Source organism: Suncus etruscus, chromosome 15 (assembly GCF_024139225.1).
Source record: "Suncus etruscus isolate mSunEtr1 chromosome 15, mSunEtr1.pri.cur, whole genome shotgun sequence".
NCBI lineage: Eukaryota > Metazoa > Chordata > Mammalia > Eulipotyphla > Soricidae > Suncus > Suncus etruscus.
In genome coordinates, this window is record NC_064862.1 from 36,789,745 (window position 1) to 36,809,804 (window position 20,060).

Genomic DNA, 20,060 nt, shown 5'->3' on the forward strand with positions numbered 1-20,060 from the left:
GTGGTACTGTTAGGCATCCCCAAACTCACCGATACCCTCCGTGAAGCTGGGGTAGAACTCGTCAGTAAAGAGGGGCTCAGGCAGTTCTCGGAAGTACAGCTTTAGTGTCCCAGCAATGGCGTTCACGTCCATCTCACTCATGATCACGGACACGTCCTTATTATCTAGAGAGAGACAGACACATTCTACCTCACATGTCTCATTTGTGTTCTGCTCTGAGTCCCAGCTGAGCTGAGGCTCCTTGCTTCCCAGCAGTTCACTTGGCCCACCGAGGCCAGTGGAGGATGGGGAAGGCTGGGCAGGAAGTGGCATCACAACTCCAGGGGGACTCCTGGTCACTAGTGTCTTCTGAGAACAGGAAGCCACTAGTAGGATGGTTTCCTGTGGTGCTTCAATTGGCACCTTGCCTTTGGGCTCAGGTAGACTGACCTGGGCCTGCTCTAGCCCACCCCAGACACATTCAGCCCTGAGGCACCAGAGAGTAGAGAAGCAGACACCAAGGTCCATCTCTGCTATCTTCCACTCTGCAGCCTCTCTAGGTGTTTGGTGCCCAGAGGTTATAGGCAAGGGAGGAAGAAAAAGTGATCATACGCAGCAGGAGCTGGGTCACCTTGGAACCCTGTTGCTACCTTACAGCACTCCATGGAGCCCTGGGCTTCTGTAGGCTCCTCTTGAATGACCCTAGGACAGGACACGGCAAGCAGGGACCATCATCCACTAAAAATGGTTCATCTTATTTTGTTTTGTTTTGATTTGGAGCCACACTCAGGGATTACTTCTGGTTCTGCACTCAAGAATCACTCCAGGTAGCTTTGGAGGAACACATGGGCTGCCAGGGATCAAAGCCAGGATCAGCCACATGCAAGGCAAATGCCCTACCCACAGTAACTTCCCTCTGTCCCCAAGAGTCCATCTTAGTGAGAAACACACATCCATGTATACAATGATCTAGAACATGACTTCTGTACAATCGCCTCCCTGGCAACCTTGGTCTCATTTTAAAAAACAAAGAACAGAGCTGGAGAAAGAAGCTCACTGCGTGTATGCACATGACTGGCATGTCTGAGGTTCTGAGTTTGATCCCTGGCACCATGGTCCCACCAAAGTGCAGTTGGGGGTGGTCCAGGTAGTTTTGAGAACCAGCAGACCTGAGTAGCACATCACAGGGTACTAACTCCCTGGCCTATGCTGCCAGGCTGAGTACAGTGTGATGCCCTGAGAATACTGCTTTAGCGGCTCCCACACAAATTAAAACAGTAAGAATTTAAAGGGGAAAATTTCAGCACTGGAGATGGGAAGCAAGCTCAAAGGGCTGAGCACTAGCACCTTATTTGGAGGTCTGGAACACTACCAGGTATGACCAGAGGGCCCCAAAGCACCAAATTCAGCGCACAGAGACAGGCCACATATAACTGGGAATGATCCCAAGGCCCTCAAGGACTTCTGGAAAACCCTTCCTGGCTGCCCATTACAAATACTTGACAGTATAAACACACTAGTACTTTGTGGTGAGTGCTGTGACGTATGTACATATTCTGAAGTATAAAACCATTCTTGCAAAATCGACATAGCATTGTAAGCCAATGTCAAATCCACAAAGTCCTCTTCACAAAAAAAATAAATAAAAATACAGCCCAAGATGTAAGGAAAAGGTACAGAGCAATAAGGAACAGGAAGAGGAACCCAAACCTCTGCCTGCACTCTCTGGGGCTGACACTCACTGACATCAAAGGCCGCCTTCAGAGCCTGGATATCCGTAGCTACTCCGGACACTCGGTAGATGCCCACTTCCTCCATGCCCCGGCGCTCAATCTCCTCCACACACTGCCGCACAATGTAGGGCACCTTGGACCGCTCCCTCCTGTAGGGGAAATGAAACCATTTCAGGGCCTAGAAGTCCTGGTTCCTGCCCAGCAGGTAGCTCCATCACCCACTGCACAGCCACATCTGGAGAGGGACTGAGACTGTGCCCAGGTTTGGGGGGCACATGTAGTCTTGGACTTGCATACCTCCTGCACTATAAGCAGAAGATTAAGGTGTTCATATCCTAAGATGGCCTTTCCTCAATTTTCCCAGCTGGGAGTCCTAAGAGTTACACAAATTCTTTGGCAGAATGCAGGGAGAGGCTGTGCTAAAAGGACTCAGTTGTGGGAAAGTGGGTTCAAATATACCAGAATGTGGGTTAACAGGAGGCCCAATAGCATCCTGACAGCATTTTGGCTGGGAGATCAGACCCAGCCTAGCCTTGAACCCTATTTGTTATGTAGAAGTCCCTGACCCCTCTAGGAAGGTCTTAGGAAAGAGAGCCCTATACACAGCAGCCATCAACAAATATATGCTGGAAAGGTAACTAACATCAGAACCTTTTCGTTCCACACACTTTTCAAAGTTTAATACTCTCAGATCTCCAAGGAAGCCCTGGAGTAAAAACAGGGAAAGCTGCTGTCTGTAGGCTTAATTTTAATTGTATTAAACAACTTGATTCAGAAGCCTAGCAAGGCTGTTTCCCAAGCCACCCTCTTTAGGGTTACTTATTTGAATAGCTGCTAACACCTGGAGCCTTTTAGAGGTACTATGGGGGTGACTGAGATACAGCAGAGGCAGGGAATAGTGTTTAGATGTTAGGGGTACACCTGACACAGGCACCAGGCCCTCGGATCAGCATCCCAGTCAGAGTCCATCCCTGGAAAGCAAATGAATCTTAGAAGTGGTCCAAGATCCCAAGAATTTCCTTGAAAGATATATTGACAAAAGGGCAGGGGACACTGTCTCTCAGAAGGAACCTAATGACAAAGTTCAGGAGAGGGAATGGAATCCTCTCTATACAGCTCTGTAAGTTGTTTGGAAATATGACAAGAGGCTACTGGTTGACTGGAATGAACTGCCTGAGGAAGACAGATGATGCAGGTAACATGAACCGCAACTAAACACACAGTGTCCCTCAGTCCTGGAGAGAGTCTATGACCAAAGTGAGCATAAAGAAGGGACCCACACCAGCTCTTTCCTGAAAATGGACAGGGTGGGAGGAAGTAATGGCAGGGAGAAAAGATACCTGAGCCCAAGACTGTCACTTACTTGGTGACTACGGCAATTTTGACTCCAAAGACCCCAGTCTGCTTTCGGGAAGGCATTCTTTTCAAGCTGAACTCCCTGCTGGTGAACTTGACAGAGAGTTTCACTTCAATCTGCAGGAAAAAAGAAGAGTAAGGCCTGACAGCACAAGTTATGGTGCTCCGGCACATCTTTCCAATCCCTACCAATAGAGGGCAGCCTCAAGCCCAATATAGAGATCTAGAGCGGGGGGCAGTTCAAGAACCAATTCTGCAGAGCCCTTGCCTCTAATTTCCAGTGCTTTTGTAATCATCATTAAAAAACTAGACAGGGAAAATAAAAGAATAATATACCCCAAAGTAACAAATTATCATATGTAATTCTCTGTATATATGCCCAAACTAGTTTTGGTATATGAGGTACTTTACTTCTTTTAATAACTAGAAGTCTTTGTGTGGCACCAAAGACTAATCAGAGGGTTTCAGTTTCCACACACAATCTGGGAGTTCAGGCATAAACATCACAGGCTATCGATGTTTACTGGGTACTTCTTAGACAAGAGCCCGGACTCAGCTTCCTTCTGACTGTTTAGAAAAATCTGGGATAACCTTTAACTTCTGGGGAAAGGAAATAAGAGCCCACACAATCCTGTGCATTCATACCCCGTTCATGGTGATGACGGTCCTCTGCCAGTCTCTGTCCTGCAGTGTTTGGGGGTCCAGCTGAAAGTAAGAAGTCACAAATTAGCTGGAGAGATAGTAAATGGGTAGTGTGTTTGCCTTGCATGTTGCCGACCCAGGTTTAATCCCCAATATCCCATATAGTCCCCCAAGCACTACCAGAAGTAATTCCAAAGCATCGCCAGGTTTGCCCCCAATCCTTCCAAAAGTCACCATTTCTAGAGGCCTTGGCATTCATTCAGAGACCAGCCAACAGCCCAAATCCGCTACTACACTCCCGAGGAAGAATTAGAGCTGGGCCATGACTGGAACTTCTAGCTAGAGGAAAAGTAGGCTCCAGAGAAAGAGAAAGAGACAGAGAAAGAAACAAAGAAGACAGGGACATGCTGGAAATGCTAAGGGAGTTAAGAATCTGAGTTTTCAGACCTTTGCTTACGAAATAAGGCAGAAGTTCACCTGGGGACTGAATCATCCAAAGCTCAAGCCCTGCTTCCTGCTCCCCCCAATGTCTATGCTGAGAGTCCCTGACAGTCCCCTGCTCACTCCATCACAGGTGCTTCCTTCAGCTCAGTAGGACAGTAAAGGACATTTTGGCAAGCCCAATTTCAACAGCCATTTCCAGGGGCATGCCAGCTAAAAGCTGAGGATGCTGTTTTCTTCCTGAGGGTGCATCCAAGTCTGGCTTCTGTCTGTGCTGATCTTGTGGTTTGTAGTCAGGGCCAGGAGAAGCACACCATTAGTGAGGAGATGGCAGGGAACCAGCCTGCAGCCCCTCAGATGCCCAGTTCACAGCTGAATGAACAAATAGAATGCCACCTCCATCTGCTAGGCTACCACTCAGACCTTCATGGGAAGGCCATGTGCCCCTACTTCCATCTGGAAGGGCATTTCCACTCTGATCTGGGGAAGAGACATTTACACTGATATGCTAGGCTGGAAGAATCAGCCCCAGGGAAACCTTATTAAAAAATATGTGTTCCCTGGCTCCATATGCAGTCTGATGAGCTGCTCAGGGTAGCTCTGAGCTCCTCACAGTTCTGCTGTGAAGCTAGAAAAGAGAGCTTCCCTGACGCATAGAACCTGGCATCCTCAGCCTGTGAATCCACCACAACCAATGACTCCTGCACATGAAGGCATAGGACACTATGAAGCACCATAACACACACACACACACACGAAGTACAATGATAAATCTAGAAGGGCACATAAGAAATAACCACACATTCCGCCATTCAAAAGATCCAAGAGGCAACAGCATCTAGAACCTTGTGCAGATTAGATTGCTGAAAAGTAAGATCCAACTCTGTCTGCACTTAGGCCTATCCACTTGCTCAGCAGAGTGAAGCCCCAGGGGGTAAGTCACCCTCACCCCGGCGAAGTTCTGTGGGCTAACAATCCTGAGGTGGAAAGGCAGACTGATAAGAGAAATAAAACAGGGGAAAATGTCTCCTGAGGTTGCACAGACAGATTCTCAGTCTGACTGTCCCCCTCAAGGCTCTGGGGAACCATACTCAGGCCTGGGGGACCCTGCCTCAAGGGGCAGGGTCTGTGGAGTCAAGTCACAAGCCAACCTGAAAAGACCACTGCCCAGTGGGACCTCCCCAACAAGAGTGGATCCTGGGGCTGACCAGTGCATGATTGGTTGGTCACCTCCAAATATTATGTCCCAGCTGCCCCAGAAAGGTTAAAGGCAGATGCCATTCCTGCCCCTCCAAAGGTAGTTCAATATTTCTGGGTATTTTTTACAAAAGGAAAATAAAAATAAACCGAAAAAGATAGCAGAAGCGAGGATTGCAGGAGAGGCCTAACCTCCTGGCCAGTGGGATCCCTGAGCCCCTCTGCCTGGAGAATGCAGCCAACAAACACCAAGGCAAGGGAGAGACACAGATAAGACTATGGGCTGAAGAACCCTGCCCCAGGCCCACCCGGAAAAGTGCTGCGCACCTGCCCGCCCACCTTGCCCTTGCACACGAGGCTTCGGATGTGGGTCCACAGGGCTGTACCACAAGCACACAGGTGCCGCTCTGCAGAGGCCACCCGGCTGTGGTACAGGGAGCGAAGGAGGCCCTGCATAGTAGCGGGTGTGGACGGTGTCTCTCGCATCCTTGGCGGGGAGGCTGGATGGAAACACAGGTAGACAGGAGCAGATCTCCACAGGGTTGAGGTGAAGAGGAGCACAGCCAGCTGTATCCACTGCCTTTTCAACAGGCTTCGCAGGAAACCCCACCCCCGCAGCCTGGCTCACCAAGGCCAAAGCTTCCTATCAGCCAGTCCTGGATTCTCTCTTTTTGTCTGTGTGTAGGAAAAATATCCCCCCTCCACCCGCCAGCAGCCAATTGGTTACGAGAATTCCAACTGGTCATGTTTTTTCCTATGAAGTCCAGAAAAACCAAACTTCCTTCTCAAGTGGCTCCTTTCCTGTGGGTGCATTTGTAGACACTGAGTAACACAGTTTGGCTTCACCCGTCCAATTGAGTCAAGACATGCTCTGTGCCTGCACCAACCCAGCTCGTGGTTCCAATAATGGTACAAAATACCTCAATGGACGAATCCAGGATGGAATACAGCCTTTTAGCTTCTGCCCCCCAGTGCACAGTGGCTGGTGATAAAGGGGCCCTGTGTCATCAACCACCCTTCCTCAGGTCGACAAACAGTCCCACTGCCATCTAACCCCAGAGGCTGTGCTGGTCTCCTGGGTACAGACTTAGGTCACTGAGTTGCACTGCCAAGCAACTCCTCCAGGACCCTCAGCTCTGTTTGTGGCCTGGGGCTAGCTGTCCAGTGGGAAGGGCTATCCCAGGCTGGCTGCATTCCAAAGAACACAGTGTGCAGAGCAGAGCGGAAGCAGCCCAAAGAATAACACTGCAGAGAAAGCTGGGTCTGGCCTAATACAACTCTCCAGTCTGGCATGCTTTCTCATGTGTCTATTAAAAGCAATAGAGAAGAAAACAAGTACAGGACTGTGGTTTGGAAAACCAGAAGACTGAGGAGAGAGGGCTAGGAAATGAGAGTGGAAAGAAAACAGAAAAGCACCAGGGATACTAAGTGGGAGTGGGGGTCAGGTACCCTTGCATCATAAGGTTATAGCAGTTGCTGGAAGGTAGGTTTCCTCCTCCCGCTGAAGATGGGCAAGTGAGGGTTTAGAAAAACTACATAGGGAGGGAGTGGGCCTGGTGGAGGTTGTCCTGGCTCTACTGAGAATTACCCTACATCTTTTTTTTTTTCTTTTTCTTTTTTTTTTTTTTTTTGGTTTTTGGGTCATACCCTGCAGCGCTCAGGGGTTACTCCTGGCTCCATGCTCAGAAATCACTCCTAGCAGGCTTGGGGGACCAAAATGGATGCCGAAAATCGAACCACCGACCTTCTGTATGCAAAGCAAACGCCTTACCTCCATGCTAGCTCTCTGGCCCCTACCCTACATCTTCAATGAAAGCAGGCAGTGGAGATGAGGCCACGGGACCATAGTCAGGTAGAAGAGGCCACTAAGCATGATGCCACTTACATTACAGAGGGCACAGCCACTAGTGACTGAGAGACAAATACAAGGCATCCTCTTAGCTGCCCTAGCTGGGCTTAGGCGGCAGGGTGGCGATGGTGGTGGTGGTGGTGATCTGAGATAGGGACTATACAGTCCAGGGGAGATAGTACCTTTTCCCTCCTCTCTCACCTCCTTGTAACCTCTTTAATTGGGGTTTGCAGGGGCTTTGCCATAAACTCCACATAACCTACCACCAGGAATGGAATTCTCAGATAGTGTTCAACCGCAGGCCCATGGTGCCGGTTAGCAGGGGCAGAAAGGTTGAAGGACGCAGTACTAAGAAACGACCAGAGAACTTTCCCAACAGAGAAATCCAGCCTCCCGCTATGGTCGTATTACTACCATCTGTTCTCTTGAGACTAGCATATATTTCTTATCTTCTTATGTCCTTTTGGGGTCCCACTCAGGCTCTGATATCGCTTAAAAATATAAAGCAACCATGCATCCACCCCAAGATAGTCAGGATCAAAAGGAGTGCTGGTGGGGATGTAGATTGTAAAGCTACTCAGTAAAGCAGAGGAATTTCTCGAAGATCAACTTGGGCACATACCCAGCAATTTCATCCCAGGGGCCTATGTCCAGAGACTGAAGACATGCACTGCCATTAAGACTTGTGTCCCGTTCATAATAGCTAGACCGTAACACTCCCAAGCTAGAACCAACCCCATGACCAATAACTAGTGAGTAGTAAACAAAAGGTGTACATGTAACAGATAATGAAAAGGAAGGGGTCCAACAAGACAAGACTGAAGTACTGCCATTTGCTATGATGTAGATGACACTCACAAACAGGGTCTGACATGACAAGGCTGAAGTACTGCCATTTGCTATGATGTAGATGACACTCACAAACATACTTAACAGAAGTCAGTCACCAGGCAGAATTTCACTGACATGAAATGTGTAGTGTGGGCGAAATGATAAACTTGAGTGTCTCAGGCTGAGCCTGGGGTTAGGACTAGGGAGTGACTGTGCATTGGAAAGAGGAAATCAACTTGGATACTCTTGACAAAAATACTTTCAACCCGGAATTGGGTCATACTTAAAATCTATGTTTAGAAGAAAGTCTGCCTGCCCCTTCCAACAAGTATCATTAGTAATTTTTAAGAAGTCACACCCAGAACTCCCTCCCCTGTCATGTCTGGGTTCTAGAAGGTGACCAAGGGAAGTGTCTCCAAGAAGCACCCGCAAAACACAGCAGAGAGGAAACACTGCAGTCAGAGGGTGCTAATGAAGAACCAGGCACCTTCCAGACACCCCTCCTCGAGGCTCCCCACAACTTTATTGCTCACTTTCTCCCTTGGTCAGGGGAAAGGACCCACTTAAAACCCTCAGACGGTTAAAGTGCACTATATGTGCACAAAAAAATATTTCCTTGTGTCCAGTGGTATCATGGCAAGGGGTTTCCGAAAAGGAACAGATTCATAAGTGATGGAGAGAAGTGCCAATTCTTTTCTCTTTCCCACGGAGACAACAATGCTCAGAGGACTCGATTCAGATCCTACCATGACTGGCACTCCAGGCTGCAGGATTCAGCTCATTTGAGTCAAAAAATTCTGTGCCTCCACTAGCTGGATCTGACCAGATGTCAGATCTGATGGTTTCATCCAATAAGCTCATGGGGATGGAGGGAGACACCCCGGGGAAGGATTCTATAAGATGCAAGTTGGGGTCTGCGTGTGGTAAGGAATGCCTAGGCTGCTGGACAGCTACAAATTCATAAACAAATTGGGGAGTGGGCACACAGCAGTCACTTAGGTGAAGAAGAAGAAAGGGCCCCGTGACAGAGCTCACCCAGTAGAGGCTTTCACTCAGTGCTTATAGCCCAGCACAAGGCCATTCAATAGAAAACAAAATCTGGGGGCCGGGAAGGTGGCGCTAGAGGTAAGGTGTCTGCCTTGCAAGCGCTAGTGTAGGATGGACGGCAGTTCGATCACCCAGCGTCCCATACGGTCCCTCAAGCCAGGGGCGATTTCTGAGCACATAGCCAGGAGTAACCCCTGAGCGTCAAACGGGTGTGCCCCCCCCCAAAAAAAAAGAAAACAAAATCTGGAGACTGTGGTGGGAGGTCAAACCCCTTGTTGATGGTCTCCAAGTCTAAGAATGACTCCCAGAATGATAAATTGAATCCCATTCTTCCGTCCCCCCCATTTGGGGGAGACTTTGATAATAATATCCGACAAGAATAATCAACGAATGCAAAAGATTAGGGGACCAAAGGTTCAGCAAAGAAAGTCTTTTGTCAGTTGCAGCCAGCTCCAAAAAGCAAACCGAACAAGCCGTCAGTTCTGGCAAAAGAGCTCCCTATGCCTCCCCAACAAGCTTTTTATTTCATTCCTTAATCACCCCCACCTGGGAGATCCAGGTGGGATGACAGGCAAAAACAATATTACAACAATTACTCAACAGAGACCACTTTAGCATGCGTCAGAAAGGCCCATCATCCAGACCACAAACACAATGTCAATGCACAGGCTGCATTGCAGTGAATGTGTGCCTGCCTGCCACAGTGGGCATAAATTAGGCTGTGACATGGATGATCTTGGATTAAAGAGGGGCCTTGCCAGTCATAGATCAGGAACTCAAATCCCAGGCAATAGACCTGAAATGCACTGTGATCCAGTCCAACTTACATTCCTGTTTCTTCCATTTGAAGTTCCACTCCATCAAGACTCTATCTACTGATCCAATGTTAGGCTGATTGGGAACAAAGACAACTAATTTTTTCCCACAGCAGGACTCTGGCCCAGGACATGAGCCAAAGGGTTTTGGTGGATGACCAAAGGCCATGATGGGCCTTTGTAAACCATACTCAGCTAAGAAAGGGGCTGCAGATGCTGCCTTCCCTATGTTTCACAGGGCTTCTCCCCAAAGGGCACCAAATAGACAAATGGCCTTAATAATCTCTCTGAAAAATGGAGCCAGGTCTCATCTTGTCTTGTCTTCTTCCCTGCCCTCTACTTCCCTCACCTCTCCTTTTCCTCTCACTTCAACCCTGTCTCCTCCTCTCTTCTCCCCTTCTGTCTCTGTTTCTCTCTTTTTCTCTGTCTCTTCTTCCTCCTCCCCTCCCTTAGGAGTGTCCAGCCCTATATCCCAGCTATGAAGTTGGATGAGGCTGAAGCCTATCCATAGGAAGCAGGCATGCATTTAAGGGCATTTCATCCTTTTTCTCTTCTCCCTGCATCTTTATTTTTTGTTTGTTTGTTGTTTGTTTTGTTTTTTGGGTCACACCTAGTGGTGTTCAAGGCTTACTCCTGGCTCTCTAGCTCACTGATCACTCCTGGTGAGCTCAGCATACTGTGTAAGGTGATGGGATTGAAACCAGGTTGAGCACAAGCAAGGCAAATGCCCTACCTACTGTACTGTGGCTCCAGGCCCATCCCTGCATATTTGGCTGGCTGAGAATGCCTCTCCTCCCAATGAACCATGGTGCACCTGCAGAACAGTGGTCTCAAGATGCAAGGGGTTCCTTCAGACCTGGGTGGGAATTTTATAACACTACTAACATGGGCAAATAGGCTGCATGTTTGTCCCCAAAAAGCTGGTGCACAGCATGGTGCTCAGTTAGAATTAGCTAGCTGGATCAAGGAGCAAAGACAGAAGTGACTCCTCAATAGTTCCTCAGATTCTTCTCCATTGTTCCATTGCTCAGTCCTATTTTACTTCCTGCCCTAAAGGGAAGGGAGGTGGAGTTGTCAGAACCCCATCCTCCTGTAATACCTGAAATGCCAAATCCAGAAGGGGTCCAGAGCAGAGAAGCAGGCCCCCTTCCAGGGGAACAGTGCCAGTATGCTAAGAATATGGAAGTTTGTGGTGGGCTTCCAGGGGCCAGGTGAATTTCTGAAAGATGGAGGCCCAGATGGTTTTCCAATATAGTAGTCTAGGAGCCCACCCCAGGGGCATCTGTGCCGACTTTTGGGGGACCTGTACCCACTTATTTAAGAATAATAGCAACCCCTACAACCTGGCTCTGACCCAGAGAAGGGCCACTTAGCAATGGACACTGAGCATCCAGTGAACATTCCAAGGTGAGAAGGTCTCATTGCCTCCTCATTGCCCATTTGAGTCCAAGGCACCACCTAACTGTCCCACTTTGAAGACTGAAGAAATCAGCTGGAAAAACAAACTAAAGGCAAATTTCTCTGAGAACAAGATGGGATAAAAGTGACAGAAAAAAACAGGAAAGAACCCTTGGCACATATCCAGTGGTGAACTCACCTGGATCTGACCCTTTCCCATGATCCTGTCTGTGTTCTCTCCATCCTCCTTGGGGATCTTCAGTTTGTTGTAACACTTTTCATAGCACAGTATCCTCAGCATCTGGGAGCCTTCCAATTCAATCTCAAACTCCTGTAGAAGGAAGGGCAGTCCCTATTAAGAACGGGTCTTGGGGCTGGAGCAGTGGCCCCAGCAGTAAGGACTTGCCCACACTAGCCTAGGATGGACCGTGGTACAATCCCCAACATCCCATATGGTCCCCCAAGCCAGGAGCGATTTCTGAGCGCATAGCCAGGAATAACCCTTGAGCGTCACAGGGTGTGGCCCAAAAACCAAAAACCAAAAACCAAAAAAAAAAAAAAAAAAAAAAAAAAAAACACCCCAAAAAAAGGGTTTCAGCAAGTGGGAAAGCAAATAGTAGGTCAAGGAGCCCTCTGCATGAAAAGTTTCTGTCCACCCCAGGAAGACTGAGGCCCAAGTTCCTTCTCCATTTACCTCTGGCGTTTAGAGCTACAGAAATTACCCCCCACTGACACTGACTGTTACCTCATCTGGATACTTCCAGAAACCCTGAATATCTGACAGACCAAAATCAAACATGTGAAGCCAGCAAAAAATGGGTAACCCCCCATACAACCTGTATTAAAATTGGGGTGGGGGAAGGCAGATCCACTACAGATATCTTAAAGACTTTGGGTGTCAACATGTTACTGGTGATAAAACATGACTAACTCTGGTGTCTTGACAGTTAAGGAGGCTGTAGTGGCCAGGGAAAGGAGGTGCTGCAAAAATCTGTCCTTGCTACTCAAGTATGTTATAGCTCTAAAGCTGTCTTAAAAATTATAATCTATTTGTAAAGGGACAAAAGAGACCAGGGGAGGTGAGGTAGGAGAAAGAACTTAAGAGGAAAGAACTGTTCCAACGAGCTGTTAGTGGTCCACATAGTTGGTAGGATGCTCACTTTCTCCTTCCGTCATCTTCATTATTTCTTCAGTCAATTCCACATTTCATGCCAATTTGGGGGGGGGGGAGGGGTTCGGGCCTCTCCTGGCAGTGCTCAGGTTATTCCTGTCTCTTTGCTCAGAAATCACTCTGGCAGGCTTGGGGGACCACGAGATGTGGGAATTGAACCCGGGTCCATCCCAGGTCAGTCGCATGTAAGGCAAATGCCCTACAGCTGTGCTACTGCTTCAGTCCCTCACACCAATGCTTTTTGTTGCATGGAATCCTGGTGATGAAATGGGAAAAGGGTGGTGGAGTGAGGGGGGCAGGCATTTCTGAATCTAAAAGGAGATGAGAACAGCATGTGTTACCCACCAGGAAAGACTCAGTATCTTTTAGAAGTCCAGCAGCCCTTCTCACTCTCAGGCCTGCTCCCTCTCTGCAAAGCCTTCTTTTGTGGATTCTCCCTGGCTTCACTCCCATCTGTGCAGCCACTAACCCTATTTGTCAGATTATTCTATGGGGCCTTCATGTCCCTGTCCTCCTAAAGCAACAAGTCTAATGGGCAAGTAGTGGACGCCCAGGGGAGAGCTCTTTTGGGCCCCAATGGTGTCCGTCTAGTCACATGACTGAAATGGACCAGTACAGGCCAAGATTAATCAGGCAGCCTAATGGTTCTTAGCTTTCTCCTTTTCAACCCTCCATCCCATTATTTATCCAGTGTTTCTAGACATGGCCACCATATTTCCTTCCTGAGCACCCTCCCCCTATCCTATCAGTTGGCTGTCTAGTTTCATGAGTTTATGCAATTTCCACCTGTGGTTCCCTGGAATATCCTTGAGGAGCCACGGGGAGCCATATGGCCCTTGGTTGAAAAATGCTGCTCCACCTACATCCTCAAGCATGAGCAATTTATTGTTCGGGAAATGACCTCTCAGGGATCTGAGGATTTCTTCAGTACCTACCCTCTACAGTCCTTCCCCCACTTCCAAAACTCAAAGCAGTGGGAAAGTGGGGTCCACACTCTTTGAGGAGGAAAAGAGAGTAACAAAGAGTAGGATACAACACCCCAGGAACAAGCACAAGCACACAGGGCGGCCTAAGGAGGAGAAACTATAGTCCCTCTTACACACACACACACACACACACACACACACACACACACACAGGGCGGCCTAAGGAGGAGAAACTATAGTCCCTCTTACACACACACACACACACACACACACAGGGCGGCCTAAGGAGGAGAAACTATAGTCCCTCTTACACACACACACACACACACACACACACACACACACACACACACACACACACACACACACACACACACACACACACACCCCGGGGGAAAAGCTTCAGACTTCTGGTCAATGGAAGGTTCAGGCGCCCCTAAGGAGGAGAAACTATAGTCCCTCTTACACACACACACACACACACACACACACACACACACACACACACACACACACACACACACACACACACACACACACACACACACACACACACACACACACACACACACACACACACACACACACACACACACACACACACACACCCCGGGGGAAAAGCTTCAGACTTCTGGTCAATGGAAGGTTCAGGCGCCAACTCATTCCAACCTCAGAGGAAAAGCACTATGGAAACCTACCAAGTAAACACTTGAGCAATAACAAAGGCAGGACAAAAATCCCTTTTAAGTTCTTTTTCAGAACACTTTTCCAGCAAAATAGGCTGTTTCTTTGGATTGGGGGTGGAGGGAAGAGGTGGCGTGTAAGGACTTCAGGAAAACAAAAATAAAAATCTCTTTGCCACGTCACTCCTTCCCCCAGCAGATTCCAGGAATGCCCAGGGAAGCCTGAGGGAGCCCCCCAGATTCAGAATGTAGAGAGTATCCGGTCTTGTGGTGGCCAAGGGACCTAAGCAAAACTTGCTCGACAGGAGGAAGCAGAGCCTCACCTCATTCCAGTTTGGTTCCGTTGTGTCCCTGTAGACCCGCGTTTTGGCTTTATTCACAAAATACCCAAAGGAGTCCACCTCTAGGGTACAGTACAGATCTGTTGGGGAAATGGGGACAGTGAGCACACTTTCCAAATGTGTTTTCTGTAAAACCAGCATTATTTTTAAAGTAAAAATCATGTTGGTCTTCTTTTATCATTAAGATGCTCAACAAGGGGCCAGTAAGAGCACTAGCCCCTTGCACACCATCCAACTCTCCTCATTGGTACAGTTAGAAACCAGCACCTCTTGAGTTGCCAGTGATATCCTGATTAAAATCTCCTATGTGATGTGATGGTGACAAGGATTAATGCCTGTATGTGTCCTTTAGAGGATAAGGACAGGGTAATGGAGCTCTTCAGCCTGCAGAAACCCCATTAAGAGTTTTTCCAATCACTGGCAGTAAGTCCTTCCTCCCAACCTCATTCCAGACAGCAACTGAAGAGGCTTCCTAAGTCCACAGTCTGCTGTCTTTTCTGGCAAATCTATATACATGGAGTGCTACCATACATCTTTTGCATCTTTTGCCTGATAACCAGCTTTTTTAGATTCACCTGTGGTGCTTTACACATGCTTAAAACACAGCCAGTATTCCACTGCATAGAAAAACTACGATCTATTTAGCACTTGAGTCCAAGTGGAGCTGTATTTTTTTTTGTATAGCTTGTATACTTTTTACCCCTAAATTCACATATAATATAGTATAGTATAGTATAGTATAGTATAGTATAGTATAGTATAGTATAGTATAGTATAGTATAGTATAATAATATAACATAACACAACATATTATAATACAATATAATGACATAACATAATATAATTGTTTCTTTTTGCATAGACAGACTAAAATTGGGAAATCTTATGTATAGAAACAAGTTCTTATCTAATAGTTATAAGAAGTCATAAATTCTATAATTTTATAATACAGGGTTGCCTTCCACCCTGAACATTTGCCATGGGGACTCAACTTAAATCTTATGTGATTGGACATCGACCATTCTTCCCTAACCCCAGATCCCAGCCTTAGAACTGGCACAGTTCCCTGCACCAGCACCAGGAATCAAAATCCTTTGGGGGAGCCCCTAATACTGCTCTGGCACCTAATTGTGCCAGGGTAGGTTCATACAACACCCTGACAAGAGTGGTCACCTGGGGCAGACGTGAGGGGTATATTTAACTCTTTAAGAAATTGGTGACATTCATGAAATTTAGTTATACATGGATAAATATGGAGAATATCATGCTCAGTGAAGTGAGTCAGAAAGACTGTACTCATTTGTGGAACCCTGAGAACTTTCCCTTGGGAAGGAGGAAAAGGGTACACCTTCGGCTCCTCACATCAGCTAAGTCCACTTTGCTGACAAGGGCCACAATGCAAAAAGTCCACTAGCTACAGTTTTGGTCTGCAGCAAATAGGGAGACTGGAATGATAATACCTGCTGACAAAGTGTAGTTCACCAGCCTACGGGACCTGAGCCAGGTTTGGGAAAGGGCACTACTGTTCACTCTGGAAAGCTACGTGTATGGGTGTTAGCCGGGGCCAGCACAGCCACTTGAGGGTCGAAATTGAGCGCTTGTATTTTGAGAAACATTCCTGGTTTCCCCCCACCCTGTCTAATCAGGCCCTCTGGGTGGAGAGGCTCCAGCTAAGTGCCTCATCATAGCCACTTACTTGAACTTTGTTTAAAGCCAGTAGCAGAGTGAACAATGACATTCAGGAAGCCACAGAGACCAGGAGATTCATCATCTGTGAAGAGAGCAGAAAGGTTTTTCAGTCTTCCTGGGAAAGATAGGCAAATTACAGGTCTGGCTTTAAAATCAAGTCCTTGGAAGTGGATCAACAGCACAACAGGTAAAGCATTTGCCTTGAAGGCATTTGACCTAAGTTTGAATCCCTGAGCTTTACCAGAAAAAGATTCCTGAATGCAGAGCCAGGAGTAACCCTTGAACTCTGTTGAGTATAGCCCCTAAACAAATAAAATAAGTATACAAAAGAAAAGAAAATCAATCCCTTATGCCAGAGAGATAGTACAGGAAGTAAGGTTGCTCTGCATGCCACTGGCCCTAGTTTGATCCTGGATTTCACATATGGTACCTGGAGCACTGCTGGGAGTACGGAGCAGTGGGCACAAAGCCAAGAATAAGTTATGAGCACTGCCAATATGGCCCCAAATCAAATTAAGTTAAATGAATCCACACAAGGAGACACTGGTTAAGGCAATGCTATGGACTAAAACCAATCCACTGATGCCTCTTTCAGAAAAGCGTTAGGATCCAGGTAAGCCAATGAGCATGATAAAAGGTCAGGTTCCCAGGACAAGAAGGAGGAGAACTGAGTTGGCAAGTGACACACACATATGTACACACAGACTCCCATAAGAACATACCTATATGGGAAAACAGAGTGATAGTACAGCCAGTAGGACACTTGACTTGCATATGATCAATCCAGGTTCAATATCCCATATGATTCCTGAGCCCTGCTAGGACTGATCTCTGAAGTCAGAGCAAAGAGTAAGCCCTGAGCGTGTGTGTGTGTGTGTGTGTGTACCAATGTACCCGTGTGTGTATATCTGTGCATATCTGTGTGAATGTGTGTGTGTGAATGTACCAGTGTGTGTGTGTGTGTGTGTGTGTGTGTGTGTGTGTGTGTGTGTGTGTGTGTGTGTCTGTGCATATCTGTGTGAATGTACCCAACTCTAAGAGTGAAAATAAGACAGCACAACTAGGCCCCAGCATCTTGCCGAAAGAAGGGACAGGACAGTGGATCAGAACAGTGGATGTAACGAATGTCATATAACCAGGATGGAAATCACTGGTCCCCTGCATTCCAGACACATAGGCAGTGATCCCTTCTAGTCCATCCTATCCACTGTGGCAGAAGTAGCCATAGTCATCTCTGTGGGATAAAGCTCTGCTGGCCTCAAAGTAGCCCTCAGGGCATGGCCCACCTTCTTTATTGATGGTCAGTGGGATGCTGTGAACAGTCTGAAGTTTTACACATGAGTTGGTCAGCATCTGCAGCTCCACGGACGTCAGAGAGAAGCTTTTGAAACCTGAAAGAGGGAAACGTAAGTGCAACAAACAGCCAGTCTGATAGCAACTTGAGCACCCCGCAGCACCCAGCAGGTATTCTCCAGAGTTGCCCACTGGTGAGTTACCTCACCATACCCTGGGGTTATGATCCAAAGGAAGAGCTGGTACTTGGCAGAGGAGGTGTTCTCACCATGTACCCAGGCTGGATTTAAGGAAGGGTCTTAACATAATTCCACAGACAAAGGAGTTTGCCTGCCACCTCAGCACCACCAGAAGCCCTATTTCCTGCGGAGTCCTACAGGCAGATTCCAACCCAGCAGGCTACTTCTCTCTCCATGAGGTTTGGAGAGGGGCTTATGTCTGCAAGAGGACTGAACAGGGAACAGACACCACCACAATGCTAACAGCTGGATCTTTGCTTAAAACATAGAACTGTGAGACCAGAGAAATAGCATAAGAGGTAGGACATTTGCTTTGCAGGCGGCCAACCTGGGTTTGATCTCTGGCACCACATATGGTCCCCTAAGCATTTCCAGCAGTGATTCCTGAGCCCAGAGCTAGGAGAAACCTCCAAGATTCGCTGGGTAGCCCCGAAACAAAACAAGAGTCATGGAATTCTAGAAGAGGAGCATGCAGTGTCTGGTCCCCAGGACATAAAAGAAATAAACCACATGTCTCTCAGATCCAAATGGCAAATGTGACATGGAAGGAGCAGGTCTGGGGGGTGGGGGGAACGGGGTGTGCAGAGCACCCTAGTGCATCAAGTGTGCAGCAGGTGAACCAAGGGAGTCCAGATCATCCAGAATACAGTGCTCAGGCAGGATTTGCTCTAGGGGGCAGCAGCGTGCTGGGCCAGGAGTGACCCAAAAACACTACTACTACTATTGGGTGGAGCAAAAGAGGAAGACTCGAGCATATAACCTGAAGATTCCACTACCCAGAACTTAAATAAAAAAAGAAAAATACCACTGGGGCTGATCAATAATAACAAGCACTGCTTACACTTCTTCTGCTGCTCCCGGATGTTTTCCCTCCATTCAGCACGCTCATAGTCAGATGAGATCAGGAATGTGTAACTCTGGGGGCAAGAAGGAGCACATCCCATTATATCCCTACAGCCAACACTCTCCACAGCCCAAACATATGCTATGTGGAAATCCACAGCCAGGCCCCCTGCAGGCAGTGTGACCCAGTGTGTACACAATACAGCTCATGGTTCTGGCTCTCTGTCTTCTTCCTGACTGGTAAGCTTCACCTCTGTTGATACTACCTGGTGACCTCCCTGTTCCCACCGACTAATATGTTACTCTCTGTCCTGGACAGATCAGGCAGGATACTTGGGCCAGAGAGGTCACCAGGTAGTATCAACAGAAGTGAAGGCTGATGTCGCCCTGATGTCTCCAAGTCTGAGCTACATCTTGAGACCAGGCTCTGATGTGTGCTGCTCTAGGCTGCACACCTAGGTGTGTGCACAAAATGCCCTTGGTGAGATGCCTGATCCACAGATGTTGCTAGGAACTAGGAGAAACTGGGCACAGAGGCTCTCTAACTCACAAGTTCAAACAGCATCTCAGTCCAAGAGAACTGCACATATCTGCAAGTCCACTGTCTTAGACTCCCAGGAGATCCCATTACCTCCCAGCAGTGAGCAGTAGTCACTTCACCCGAGGATTATCGCCCAAAGTGCCAGGGACGGTGACTCTCGTGTCTCTAGGTACCACCCACTTTCAGAGAAAAAGTGTTGTTACAAAAAAGACCACATGGGTGAGGTGCCTCATGGGCATCAATCAAGTACAGTGAAGTCCAACAGCCGTCCCCAGGAGAGTAGAGGCAGGTCCAGGTGGAGCAAGGCCACTCACCTTGCTGTTGCGACTGTGCACCCGGAAGGCCATGCTGGGGGACATGAGCAGGAGCAGTGACTCCTGCTCCGAAAGCTTCTTCTTCAGCCTCTCAATGGCCTTGCTGCCCTTGTTCGCTTTCTGTAGGGAAAGGCCACAGATAGCGGGTGAAGTGGCCATCCTGAAGGTCATTGTGACTTGGTCCCTCTCCATGGGTCCTCACTGCCCCTGACATTCACCTGGGGAGCAGGGGAGCCCTGTCTGCTACACAGCAGCAGAGTGTGGGGCTGATTAGCTATAGGCTGGTCTTTTGTGTCCACAGGGAAGGCTGGGTAGTCTGTGGACATGCTCCAGTAGTAATTCCTGTGGAGCAGGAATTACTGCTTCCTCTCAGAGCAGAGTGGACAAGCCTGACAAACCCTCTCATGTTCCCCAAATTTGTAAAATATCCACAAGGACACTGCAATCTGACAGCCCGTTCCCATCCCGAATATGACTACATCTTGCACATTAGACCTAAGACTGTCCTGTGATGGGCCCTATGGAGGCCAGGTTTAGGTCCAAGAGAGTCAGTCCTGTGTCTCCATACCAAAGTCCCCTCACCAGGAAAGGGACATGTCATCTCTTGCCAGACAACAAACACCACATGGATGAGAACAGTGGTAGCAGAACCTGGGAAGAGAATGGGGACAGGAGCAAGAGGTTCACTGGGTTCAGACAGATAATCTTAGACAGAGAGTCAATTATTTTTGG

The 20,060-nt window shown here is 48.0% G+C and overlaps 1 protein-coding gene across 1 annotated transcript in view; it reads right to left on the reverse strand.

Moving 5' to 3' along the window:
- Positions 1-20,060, reverse strand: part of BCR (BCR activator of RhoGEF and GTPase) — a 129,804-nt gene that overhangs the window by 2,286 nt on the left and 107,458 nt on the right. The window contains exons 11-20 of the mRNA XM_049788919.1: positions 19,329-19,448; positions 18,472-18,547; positions 17,385-17,489; positions 16,106-16,180; positions 14,392-14,489; positions 11,488-11,619; positions 3,714-3,773; positions 3,076-3,185; positions 1,722-1,861; positions 30-164 (exon numbers count right to left, since the gene is read on the reverse strand). Coding sequence (XP_049644876.1) covers positions 30-164; positions 1,722-1,861; positions 3,076-3,185; positions 3,714-3,773; positions 11,488-11,619; positions 14,392-14,489; positions 16,106-16,180; positions 17,385-17,489; positions 18,472-18,547; positions 19,329-19,448 — 1,051 coding nt within the window. The remainder of the gene's footprint in view (positions 1-29; positions 165-1,721; positions 1,862-3,075; positions 3,186-3,713; positions 3,774-11,487; positions 11,620-14,391; positions 14,490-16,105; positions 16,181-17,384; positions 17,490-18,471; positions 18,548-19,328; positions 19,449-20,060) is intronic.